We start from the raw sequence: 13,790 nt of genomic DNA on the forward strand, positions 1-13,790 counted from the left end.
CCATACCTCTGCACCAGGTAAATCCAAGGATCTATGGCTAAACATACCCTGAGCACCATTCAGACTGTTTTTAAGTCTTACCCTTCACACCCCTACTCTTTTTAGTCCTACCCTTAAAACTACCAATCCTTACGTTAGGTGATAAGGGGTGTTACGATTCCTGCAGCCACTTATGCCATATTTCAAGGGATTGCCATTAGCACCACTTTTCTTACAACCTGCTAACACCTCTTACAAATGGGACAGTGGTAAATGTGCCAAGGCTCTGTGGGTGTCATTGGGACAATTCCCATAGAACAACTTGCATTTTAGGTAACAGGGATATCCGGGATTTCTGGTGTTTTTACACCTGTCATCGTACATGCTGCAGTCATGGCAGAGTGTAACTGACTGGCTCACAAAGCTGGCGACTTATTTATTCTCCCAAGACAGCATGAATTGCTTTCTTTAAAGTAATTTAGGCTTGAATAACAGACTTGTATTTGATTGCTTTTTCTTTTATTTTGAGGGCTGTAGCTCTATTGTTTTGCCTGAGCCATGTATCACCACATTTAGACCTTTTAAGACTGCTGATAACACTGGCTAATTTTTACCCACCCCCTACATACAAGATGTAGATCTAATTTTTGGACCTTTGAGGGTGGTGTTGAGGGTAAGAGTGGCCAGAAAAGCATGGTCCTGTGGGTAAGAGTGACCAGAGGTAGGTTTGGTACAAGAGGTGCTGTGGGTAAGGATGATAAGGATGGCAAGCTGGAGGTGGTGTTGTGGCCAGATGGGGGTGGGTAAAGATGGCCAGTTGGGGGATGGTTTTGGAAGAAAGGGTAATGAGGACTGTGTCAGATGTGTGTGATGTATGGGTAAGGATGGTCACAGAGCCCTGGCAGGTGATAGTGTTGATGGCTTTTCCAGATGTGGGTGTTGAATGAGGGTAAGGCTGGAAACAGGTTTGAGTGGTACGGAGGGTAAGGTTGGCCATTAACCTTGGCAGGTAAGGGTTTTAAGGGCTTTGCCATGTGATATTTATGTTAAAGTTGAAGTGTGGGTGGTATTGCTGTAAGGGTGGCCACACAGTCCAGGTAGCTAAAGGTGCACAGGGCCTTGTCATAGTAAAAAAAGGAGTCAATATTTGAACTTGACATGGATGAAGTAAGGGGCAATTGGCTCCACAAGAAGGTCCTGCAGGACAAAGTGGTTTTAGGGCCATGCATAGCAGAGGCAAGGCATAATGGGATTTTTGACTTACCGTAAAATCCATTTCTCAGATGTTCATTAATGGACACAGCTCAAAGAGGACCAAGTCTTCTAAACAGCAGCCAGCAAAACCTTGCAACCAAAAGAAGCATCCGCAGATGCCAACACAACCACTTTACAAAAAAACTTTGTAAAAGTGTGCACCGATGACCAGATGGCCACCTTGCGAACCTGCGTTCCCGACGCTAGAAGATGGAAAGCCCAGGACACTAAGCACCCTAGTAGAGTGCGCCTAAACAGGGAAAGGAGGAACCTGACCCCTGATGCAATAGGCCTGAACCACCGTCTGTTTGATCCATCAGGAAATGGTCCCAGAAGAAGCGGACAACCATTTGTGAGGTCTGTCCATGAGCCCAAATGGAGAGTCTGACTTCCTAAAGGACTCCGTAGCTGCCAGGTACACCTCAATTGCCTGGACCACATCCGACACATGCAAGGCAATTTCCTTCAGATGTTTAGGCCTGGGACACAGGGAAGGCAACACATTGTTCTCATTCAAATGACAGTCAGAGACCACCTTAGGAAGGAATGACAGACAGAGGCAAAGCACGACCTTATCCTTGTGAAGCACTATAAGGTGAACGACAGGATAACACCGTCAGTTCCGACACTTTGCATGCAGAGGTGATAGCCACCAAAGAAGGCCACCTTCTGAGTAGGGATGATCGAACTTTTGAAAAGTTCGGTTCGGCCAGAACATCCGAACTTCCCGAAAGTTCGGCCCGGATTTCAGAACCCCATTGAAATCAATGTGACCCGAACTTCGGTAATCAAAAAACACCATTTTTAAGCCCTAAAACCCAATAAATGCCCCTAAAAAGTGCCTAGGGTTCTGGGTCATGCCCCATTAACTATTAATCACACAAAAAAAAGTTCTTAAAAATTGTCATTTTTGATAAAAAGCCAATTATTGAAAAAAAAAACCAAAACATTTTTTGATTTTTACTTTGGATTTAGTATCTGGGGGGTCTAAAAAATGTACATGTGAAGTTTCAGCTCTGTAGCATGTCCAGAACCATAAAAAAAGATTGTTTGTATTAGAAAACTTTCAATAGTTTAATAGCAGGCATTTTTTTGGGTTCTTTGCAGTCAGGAAAAACATCTGAACTTGTGTATAGTGGTACTGTGCACAAGTTCTCATGTTTTGCCTGCCTCCAAAAACCCCCAAAAAATGCCAGCAAAAACATACCTGTGCATTTTTTTTTTTTGACGCTAGCGTTTTTTTTGGCATTTTTTGGGGTTCTTTTGAGGCAGGCAAAACATCTGAACTTGTGTATAGTTGTGTATATACACACATACATATATTTATATACACACCTAGACATATATAGGTGTGATAGTAGCAGAAATATATGCTTGCGCTAATGAAATCATTTACAGTAATATATTTCTGCTACTATCACACCTATATATGGCTAGGTGTCTATATACATATAATTATGTGTGTATATATACCACTATACACAAGTTCAGATGTTTTGCCTGCCTCAAAAGAACCCCAAAAAATGCCAAAAAAAAACGCTAGCGTCAAAAAAAAAATTCCCAGGTGTGTTTTTGCTGGCATTTTTTGGGAGTTTTTGGAGGCAGGCAAAACATCAGAACTTGTGCACAGTACCACTATACACAAATTCAGATGTTTTTCCTGACTGCAAAGAACCCAAAAAAATGCCTTCTATTAAACCGGCAAGGTGTGGAAACCGAGAAGCCATATTGGTGATCTGAAAGTGTTCTAATACAAACAATCTTTTTTTTTATGGTTCTGGACATGCTACAGAGCTGAAACTTCACATGTACACTTTTTAGACCCCCCAGATATGAAATCCAAAGTAAAAATCAAAAAATCTCTTTTTTTTTTTTTTTTTTTAATTTTTTCAATAATTGGCTTTTTTTTATCAAAAATGACAATTTTTAAGAACTTTTTTTGTGTGATTTTGTGTCTGGGGGGTCTAAAAGGTGTACATGTGAAGTTTCAGCTCTGTAGCATGTCCAAAACCATAAAAAAAAAAAGGATTGTTTGTATTAGAAAACTTTCAGCACAGGAGTATGGCTTCTCTGCTGTAACACCTTGCCGGTTTAATAGCAGGCATTTTTTTGGGTTCTTTGCAGTCAGGAAAAACATCTGAACTTGTGTATAGTGGTACTGTGCACAAGTTCAGATGTTTTGCCTGCCTCCAAAACCCCCCAAAAAATGCCAGCAAAAACACACCTGGGCATTTTTTTTTTGACGCTAGCGTTTTTTTGGCATTTTTTTGGGTTCTTTTGAGGCAGGCAAAACATCTGAACTTGTGTATAGTGGTATATATACACACATAATTATATGTATATAGACACCTAGCCATATATAGGTGTGATAGTAGCAGAAATATATTACTGTAAATGATTTCATTAGCGCAAGCATATATTTCTGCTACTATCACACCTATATATGTCTAGGTGTGTATATAAATATATGGATGTGTGTATATACACCACTATACACAAGTTCAGATGTTTTGCCTGCCTCCAAAACCCCCCAAAAAATGCCAGCAAAAACACACCTGGGCATTTTTTTTTTGACGCTAGCGTTTTTTTGGCATTTTTTTGGGTTCTTTTGAGGCAGGCAAAACATCTGAACTTGTGTATAGTGGTATATATACACACATAATTATATGTATATAGACACCTAGCCATATATAGGTGTGATAGTAGCAGAAATATATTACTGTAAATGATTTCATTAGCGCAAGCATTTATTTCTGCTACTATCACACCTATACATGTCTAGGGGTTTTTATATAGACATATGTGTATATATACCCCCTATACACATGTTCAGATGTCATGTCTGACATCAAACATGTCCTCAAAAAAGCACTGGTAGTGGCAGCCCCTGCAGCATAAAAAATGCTTGGCTGGTGAGAAGCCATATTCCTGTCCCGAAGCAACTCAGAGAAATGATCATTTCTCTATAGCGGTCACCCTGCTATGGAAGGGTTTTGTCACCCTGCCATAGCAGTCACTGCCAGTTAACCCTACACTACACTACGGCCCCCTTACACTTAACACTTTCCCTACAGAAACTAAATTTTTGAAGCTAACTATAGTGTAAAGGAGCACTCTAACTACACTAGATATCCCTTTCCTCACACTAATAAATAGCTAAATGACACTTTTAAAGTAAAATTAACAGAACTGCTTCCACTCTCTTTCATGTCCAGTATAACAATGCTAGGAATATGGCGGGGGCGATCTTATATACTGGGGGGCGTATTCACTAATGATTGGTCTAGGGACCCCCTAGTCACTCCAATCACATTCCTAGCATTCTCCTGCCCCCTCAATTGGCTTTTGCTAATGGTTCTGGTCCAATCACGGGCTTTTAAAGCCCATTTCCTGAAGCATTGCATTTTGGTCGGTTCTGGTTGCCGAATTCCGAACCTTTTGGGCAAAAAGTTCTAAATTCGGCCGAACCTTGAACACCCAATGTTCGGGCCGAACCGATGGTCGTCCCGAACCGTTCGATCATCCCTACTTCTGAGGCAATGTAAGCAGGGAAACCTCCCGAATATTTTCAAAGAGAGGCTTCAGTAGAGCTGAAAGCACCACATTAAGATTCCAGGGCATCAACGGAGACCCCACTGAAGGAACCAAATGTCGGACAACCTGAAGAAAAGGTACGCACCAGGGATTGTGTGACCAAAGGTCGTTGGAAAAAGACCGTCAAAACCCGATACCTGGCCCTTGATGGTACTCAAGACCAATTTTTGTTCAACCCCCCCCCCCCGGTGAAGGAAGGTGAGGATCTGATCCACCGAGAAGGAGCGAGGATGGTCCCCAAGAGACTTACACCACTCGATGTACGTCTTCCACATACGGTGGTATATCTTCCTAGAGGCAAATTTCCAAACTTTTAACAGCGTAGGAATCACTGATTCAAACAAACCTCCACCCTTCAGCACCTGGCATTCAACAGCCAAGCCGTTAAAGCCAGCGCATGTAAAGCAGGATAGAAGATTGGTCCTTGGGGACAGCAGATACTCCTTGAGAGAAAGTCCCCAAGGAGCATCGGTGACCAGCTGTACCAGATTGGCATGCCAAGACCTGTGAGTCCAGTCTGGAGTCACTAGAATGACCGGAATCCCGTCTGCCTGAATCCTGCACAATCTTACTTACCGAGCCAGCAGGACAATTCTTGTGCCCCCTTGGTGATTGACATAGACCATGGCCGTGATATTGCCTGAATGAATTCGTACTGGACACACCTGAAGACGATTGTCCAATGAGCCAGACAAATTTGATCGCTCTGAGTTCCAGTACACTAATCTGCAGTCTGGGCTCTGCCAGAGTCCAGACCCCCTGATAATGTCTGTGCGGAGGATGCCTCCCCACCTGGACAGGCTGGCATCCATGGAAACAGGCGTCCAGTGCAGGAGGAGAAGGACTTTCCCTGTCGAAGTGCCAGAGAGCGAAGCCACCTCTAGAGACTGTGGATCCTTGACCCATTTTACCAGAATCTCTTTAGCAGAGATCTTGTGTGGAACTGTGCAAACAGACCGTCTCGAGGGTGGACCCCATCAGGTCCCTGCAAGTCCGGAGGGATGAGCATCTGCTGAACAACAGAAGCTGAATTGCCTCCTGCAATATCTGGGTTTTTCTCGAGGAAGAAACACTCTGGCTGAGGCCGAGTCCAGAGTCAGACAGGCTATTTTTTGTGGACAGAACCAAAGCAGACTCCTGAATGTTCAGGATCCCACCAAACTCCCTCAGAGTTCGCAAAACAATCTGCAGTAGTCCATCAGAGCAGTCGGAGACTCCGCTTGCAGAAGAGGATCATCCGGGTACCCCAGTACCGTGATCCCCCGTTGACTCAAAAATGCCAGCACCGGGGCTAACACTCCTGTGAAGACCAAAGGTGGTGAGACCTGGTCAGCACCACAAATTGATGCTCCTCATCCACGGGAAAATGGAGGAAACGCTGGCGACCAGCATATATTAGAATGTGCAGTTAGGCGTCCTTGATGTCAAAAGAAGCGAGAAGAAATCCCCCTGATGTAGGGACGCCACTACCATGTGAATGGACTCCATGCGCAATTTCTGCACTCGCACAAAGCAGCTTAACGCCTTGAGGTCCAGAATTGGACAGACCTTGCCTTTCTTCCTGTCGACTGTAAAGAGATTTGATTAAAAAACCCTTGAAAATGTTCCGAAGTCAGAACCGGAACAATCACCCCCTGAAATAAGTCTTGCACTGCCCCAAAGAGACCCGTAAGTGATCTGGGGACAAATGCAGGTTGGATGGGAAAAAAACCTTTCCGGAGGACAAGACCGAACTTGATCTCGTAGCCTGACCGAATAACTTTGTGGACCCACTTGACCTGTACCAGGGAGGTCCATGGATCCAGAAACCAGCGAAGACATCCCCCCACCCCAGATACGGGTGAGGGTGTCCCTTCATGCAGAGGCAGCCTTGTCCACAGGTCTAGAAGAGCCCGCTCGTGGCTTGGCAGACCGGGTCCTCTTGGAACCTCTGGTGGAGGCCCTGACTTTTGATCCCTAATCTTGAGATCCTGAGAGATGCGTAAGAGCCGAGAAAAATGGCCCACGTCTATGATAGGGCTCCTTGCCCTTGGTAGCCTAGGGAAGAAGAGTACTCTTCCCCCCGTGAGACCCTTAAGGATGTCATCCAAGAAAGCTCCAAACAGGCGACCCCCCTACAAGAGGGAGATCAGATAAGGCCTTCTTAGAAGTCTAGTCCGCAGACCAGCATTTCAGCCAGACAATACGCCAAAGGACCACTGCTGATACAGATAGCCTAGAAATAAAAGGAGCCACATCCAAAGAGGCATCACAGACAAACTGTAGCCCCTGAACCAACCGGTCTGCCAGCTCTGCAAAGACAGGGGGAAGCTATTCTCTCTCCAGGTCCCAGTGTAAAATCTTAGCCCACTCGGTCAGAGTTCGCGGCACCAGGGCAAAGACCTACAGCACCGGGTATTCCCAGGCGGTCTCACATCCAGGTTTTAGCCAGGCATGACCCTGCTTAGCCTCCGAGATCAGACGAGATCAGGCACGTTCAGGGTGATGCGGCCGTAGGCGTCCAGTGGGCCTATGTCCCGGCCGACCCAGTGCGGAGCTGTGGTCTGCATGCGCTCACTGGCCGGACTGGGGGGACCCTAAGGATCTATATTATCCAGTTTGTTGCCAAGTCTGGCACTTGATTGTAGTTCTCACAGGAACTAAACAATAAAACAGGAAAAAATTCCATTTAAAATGAAAAAATTGCCAGGACTAGGGATCCCAGCAAGGAACTAGGTCCTTACTCCTGACTAGGCAGAAAAAAAACTGAGTCTCTATAGCTTAGAGTGGGTGTATACCCCCCTGGGACTTCTCATAGGCGTACTCAAGCTTTTTCCTGCTAGTGTCCTACTCCTGTAGGTGGCAGTATAACCCAATGGTTAAGAAGAATCAGGAGCTGTGTGCGTCAATGAGCGAAAGAGAAAGCCTGTGATTTTTTGGCTTGAGCAGCCAATAAATCAAGTCAAAGCAAAGTCGATAATAAACTCTTGAAGCCTGAATGATCTTCCTTCTCCCAGAGCATAGGCTACTTTACAAAAAGAGAATCACGTTTGGATCACAGAGAATGTCCATACACCCAATGCAGATGTCACGGATTAGCCATTACTCATTACACTCCTAGATATACACTCATATAAAAACTAATGCTGTAAAGTCCTGCTCTTTTCTGGAAACACTTTTTTTTTTTTTTTTTAAAGAAAAACTCTTATTTGTGACTTCTGTCTTTGCAGTTAAGTGCTTTCATCAAACTCTGCTGCCAGTGGCTAAATTTACCCACCCAAAACAAATTTCTGTAACTCTCATTTTTATATAATTTATTTTTAAAAACAGATGTCTATGCTTTGTGCCTGATACACAGATCAATGAATTGGGTCAATTACATTGCCTTTATGAATATAGTCAGTGTGCGTAATGTGTACAGGTTTAAAAATAAAAACAAGAAAGTAAGAGGCATTTCCTGAACTTACCAGTCAAGTAAAGTCCCTTTATTGGGGTTTTGGGTCTCAAGGTTGCCATAACTTCAGGGTCCATCCTGGCAATATCGTGTTCTATCCCATAGAATTCTCCCCGTGAGGCACCAAGGTAGTAGTCATTCGTGAGGGGAGAACCACTAGCATAGCAATCAATCTGTAAGGCAAGGATATTGTCATTAGTGAGAGGAATCACCAGTATAGAAATCAACCTGTAAGGTGGAGGTATTGTCAGTGAGAGGGTAGGCACACAGCAATCAATAATGTGCTTTTAGATCAGAATGGCATAACAAATATACTGGTATACTACATTACAGGTGTACTATGCATTTAAAAAATAATGTCACGTACTGTTGTGTCAGCAGTGGTGTATTTTGGTTTTGTGCTGCCCTAGGCAAGACTAAAATTGGGCGCCCCCTTCCCCCTCCTATGTATATTTGCCCCACCCCTTCCTTTTTAATGGATGTGACTCCCTCCAAAATTGAAGGACTACAGGTCCCAGCATGAATCCCTGAGATCTCACGAGGGGGGGGGGTGAGAGGGGGGGGGGAGAGAGAGGGGTGGGTGAGGGTGGGGGAGAGAGAGGAGGGATGAGAGAGAGGGGGGTAGGTGAGGGAGGGAGAGAGGGAGGTTGAGAGAAAAGGAGGGGGCTGATGAGAGAGGGGGATGAGAGAGAGAAAGGGGGATGAGAGGGAGAGAGAGGGGGGTGAGAGAGAGGGGAGATGAGAGAGGGGATTAGAGACAGAGAGGGGGATGAGAGAGAGGGGGGTGAGAGAGAGATAGAGAAGGGGGATAAGAGAGAGAGAGGAGGGTGAGAGAGAGGGGGGGAAGAGAGAGAGAGGGGGAATGAGAGAGAGAAAGAGGGGAATGTGAGGGAGAGAGAGAGGGGGAGGGGTGGGGGAAAGAAAGAGAGGGGGTGAGAGAGAGAAAGAGAGAGAGAAAGGGGGTGAGAGGAGGGTAAGAGAGAGGGGGTAAGAAAGAGAGAGGGGGCTGAGAGAGAGAGATGGGGGCTGAGAGAGAGGGGGGGGAGGTGAGAGAGAGGGGGTGAGAGAGGCAGCTCTAGCAATCAGTGGCCAATAGAGTCTAAGGTGGAGGGGGGGGGGGCGGCTTTTTTGACGTCCCCCTGCAAAGTGCCGCCCTAGGCCTGGGCCTTGTTGGCCTAGGCCAAAATACAGCACTGGGTGTCAACTGTCTGGTAGTGTCATACAGAACAGGCGTTTGTGAATCAGAAGACTCAATGAGCAGAATAAGAAATGTTTTGGCAGTTTACAAAGATGTAGCTCAATTATGTATTTAGGGGTTTCCCTGGAAGTCCACTTCGGAATGTTGTTATTGGGCCATCATGCCCACGAAGACGATGAGGTGGTGAATGAGAAGGAGCTATGATTATTTCAACCTTTATAGTTGTATAATCAGCAACTTAAAAAGGGAAATATGGCTTTTTAGCATAAATAGGGTTGTTATTTTGTCAGCATAATCAAATTTCAAATGTTCAGTGGTTGCTTGCCTTTGTCATTTTACATTTAAAGTGTCAATAAAAGGATTACAGAGGGCTCTTCGATTTTAAAATATATCTAAAAACAAAGCACTTTCCATTTTAGATAACTTATGGAAGTTTAAAACCCCGGTCTTTTTTTTTTTTTTCTGCTTGCAGTCAGTGTCCACTAGGGAAAGATAAAATTTTTGCAAAGTTACAGTATCTCTTAAAACAGTTGTCATCAGGACTGGTATTACCATTGGAAAATGTAGTTGTAGTTTGTAAAATTTTAGATTTCCCATCACCCAGTGACAGAGGTTACCAGGACAAATAGAAGTTTTAAAGTATAACAAAAAAGGCAAAAACTATTTTTTAGTCTTTGATAGAGTGGATAGGTATTAAAACACCTGTCAGGTTTTTCTTGCTGTTGATGTACCTGTTAGAGAGATTCACCCTCTCTTTGTTCTGGTGGTGGTTATCGCCAACAGTGAAAAAAAAAAAAAGAAAATCCCAAGTTTTGGGTTGTCACCAGAACAGGACTAGAGGGGAAATTTTCGAATGGGGACACTAGTTCTGCTGACAACCAGGAATTCCCTCACTTTGGAGGGATTTCCTCTCACTTCATGTTTTGGCTAGGAGACAGGAATTGAAAGGAAATCTTAGCAAAAAAACCAATAGGGGTTATAACCCTCTATTACCCAATCCAAAATGAAAAAAGAAGAACACAAATCCAAAACTATGAAAAAGATTTAGCTGTAGGCATATTTTTAGGCATGGACATTCAGATGTCAATCAGTAGAAGTAATACTTAATAATATTTTGGAGTCACTCTGTTTAGGGTTCTTACAGCCAGTTGGAGATGCTTTATCTCTGCTTTAATAAAACCTTTGATATACTGTTCAAGTCTTTTAATTTCCTATTTATGTGATATTCCTCGTGTCATCTGTCTCTTTCTCATCGCTACATTCTCTATCATTCAGCCCTGTTATTCTCACCTTGTCTCGGATATGTGGGAAGATCTGCATGGTGGTCTCCAGCATGGCCTCAGCAAATGCATTCTTCACTTGTTCATAGTCCTGACCACGTTTTTGCACCTTCTTGTTTTTCCACTCCTCAAACCACTCATAGGAGGCGAAGGAGAGTGCAGTTAGTGTGGATTTTCCTGGGATATCAATAAAAAGGAGCAGTTAGTATTATAGTAGGAAATCCAAAACAAAGTATTTTTAGTAGGTTTTACAGGTGGAGGCCAATTATTTTTTTTTCCCTACTCATTTTTTCTGTTTTTCACTAGTTTTGCATTTGGCTAGGGTCAGTGGCACTACTGGTAGCATTAGGCGATACCTGGACCATATAGAGGTTGCACAGGCAGCCCAACTCCTTAAGGATGGAACATCAATACGTGCCATTGCCAGAAGATTTACTGTGTCTCCCAGCACAGTCTCAAGAGCATGGAGGAAATTCCAGGAGACAGGCAATTTACTCTAGGAGAGCTGGGTGGGGCCGTAAAAAGGTCCCTAACCAATCAACAGGACCGGTATCTGTTCCTTTGTGCAAGGAGGAACAGGATGAGCACTGCCAGAGCCCTACAAAATGACCTCCAGCAGACCACTGCTGGGAATGTCTCTGACCAAACAATCAGAAACAGACTTCATGAGGGTGGCCCTGTACTCACTGCCAAGCACCGTAGAGCTCGATTGGCATTTGCCATTCAACACCAGAATTGGCAGGTCTGCCACTGGCGCCCTGTGCTTTTCACAGATGAGAGCAGGTTCACCCTGAGCATGTGTGACAGACGTGAAAGGGTCTGGAGAAGCTGTGGAGAACATTATGCTGCCTGTAACATCGTTCAGTATGACCGGTTTGGTGGAGGGTCAGTGATGGTCTGGGGAGACATATCCATGGAGGGAGGCACAGACCTCTACAGGCTAGACAATGGCACCCTGACTGCCATTAGGAATCGGGATGAAATCCTTGCACCCATTGTCAAACCCTATGCTGGTACAATGGGTCCTGGGTTCCTCCTGGTGCACGACAATGCCCAGCCTCATGTAGCGAGAGTATGCAGCCAGTTCCTGGAGGATGAAGGAATTGATACCACGGAATGACCCCAGCCTAGCCTGACCTAAATCCAATAGAACACCTCTGGGATTATGTTTTGGTCCATCAGGTTGCACCTCAGACTGTTCAGGAGCTCAGTGATGCCCTGGTTCAGATCTGGGAGGAAATAACCCAGGAAACCATCTGTCCTCTCATTAGGAGCATGTCCCCACGTTGTCAAACATGCTTACAAGCATGTGGAGGCCATTCAAACTACTGAGTACCATTTTCAGTTGCTGCAATGAAATTTCAGCAAAATGGACTAGCCTGCTGCATCATTTTTTCACTTTGATTTTTGGGGGTGTCTTTGAGTTCAGCCGTCTGTAGGTTGATAATTTTCATTTCCATCAAGTGATGTGGCATCCTTTTGTTCCTAACACATTACTCTGTCCATATCAGTATAGGTATCCAGCATGAGATTTTTCCCCATTCAGATCTGATGTGTTTTCAAAGTGTTCCTTTAATTTTTTTGAGCAGTGTATACAAAAAAGGACGAGGTTGTGCCTTGTAATTAAATGCCAAACATGTCAAGCCTTCAGATTGTGCATGCCTGTGTTTAGCTCAGTTGACGTGTGCATTTAAGTATGTATGTATGTGTGTGTGTGTGTGTGTGTGTGTGTGTGTGTACTTGCACGCTGTCAAATATTTTTTTTATTTTTTTTGGTGGGGGGGATTTAAGTGCTTGGGTGTACTTAATTTTTTACCCATTTTTTCTCCACTTAACTTTTTTGCCATTGCTTAAGGGGCCAATACCCCATTATGAAACGGCATACTTATAATGACAGGTTCTCTTTATTGCCATTAGGGGTCTATTAAAAGTGTCATGTATTCCCCTGCACTACACTTCAGCTAAAGTGCAAATCCAGACAGCAGAAACCATGTGACAAAATTCTTGTGGCTTACAGGTTCTCACTAGATAGGGGAAATCAGTGAATGGATGTTTGCTGGTCTCCCATCCCTTCTACCCAGCGACTCCCAAGCTCTACTATCCTACCTGCATGCGAAAGGGTGTCTGTTTGTGAGCTTCATGGAACCGATTCAGTGCCTGTACAGCAGCTGGATCATTTCTTTTTTTTTTTTTTTTCAAATTTTATTTTTATTTATTCAAGTTCGGTTACATATACATGTTATTCATTACATTTTTAACTTCCAAAAACATATCTAACAGAAAACATTCTATAATTATGTCATAGCCGTTCTCAAATCAGCCTTTTCTTCCCATTTCCCTCTTTCTTTCCCCTCTTTTCCCCCAAACACAAACAACATAATAAAAAAAAAATATATATATATATAAATAAATAAATTTCTCTCCCTTCTCCTCTCAATTGGCCTTTCACGGGGACCATAGGTATCTCAGTATTCCACTTGCCATCTTTTATCTATTTTCTAGTCAGCCAGTTCTTATTCTATCATTAATAATTGACCTTCCTCTGACTTAACGTAATCTTTCCATTGTTTCCATTTCTTCTCATATTTGTCTGATTGTTGGCGAGCAGACAGTACCAGATTCTCTAGTTTATTTCCTCAACCTTCTTTATCCACATTTTTATATTGGGGGGGTCGATATCTCTCCACTTAAGAGGGATACATGTTTTAGCTGCATTTATGAAATGTGGCATGATAGATTGAGAAAGGATATATAATAGATGGATACTCCACAATATCTCTATGTATATATAGTAGCGCAAACTTGTCAAAAAGAAAGTGCCAAAAATAATGTGCCAGCTGCACAAAGTCCAAAAATGCAATAAATGTCACATAGGCAGCAGGAAAAGATCAGAAATTACAAAAACAGTCCATATTCCTTCACTCTATCTCCTGGGATGACAATGTACAGAAACGTGTTTCTCAAAGGGATCACCACCACCACCGTGCTCCAAGGGAGGAGGAGAATTGCCCACTCACCAGATGCTGTGGCCCAACCCACTTTCGTGTTTGAG

The 13,790-nt window shown here is 43.8% G+C and overlaps 1 protein-coding gene across 1 annotated transcript in view; it reads right to left on the bottom strand.

Moving 5' to 3' along the window:
• LOC309553714 (all-trans-retinol 13,14-reductase-like) overlaps positions 1 to 13,790 on the bottom strand; it is a 338,403-nt gene that overhangs the window by 233,814 nt on the left and 90,799 nt on the right. Inside the window, exons 9-10 of the mRNA XM_082255091.1 lie at positions 10,749 to 10,915; positions 8,274 to 8,433 (exon numbers count right to left, since the gene is read on the bottom strand). Of these exons, the coding sequence (XP_082111217.1) occupies positions 8,274 to 8,433; positions 10,749 to 10,915 (327 nt within the window). The remainder of the gene's footprint in view (positions 1 to 8,273; positions 8,434 to 10,748; positions 10,916 to 13,790) is intronic.

This window comes from Pelophylax lessonae (genome assembly GCF_965119305.1).
Source record: "Pelophylax lessonae genome assembly, chromosome: 4".
NCBI lineage: Eukaryota > Metazoa > Chordata > Amphibia > Anura > Ranidae > Pelophylax > Pelophylax lessonae.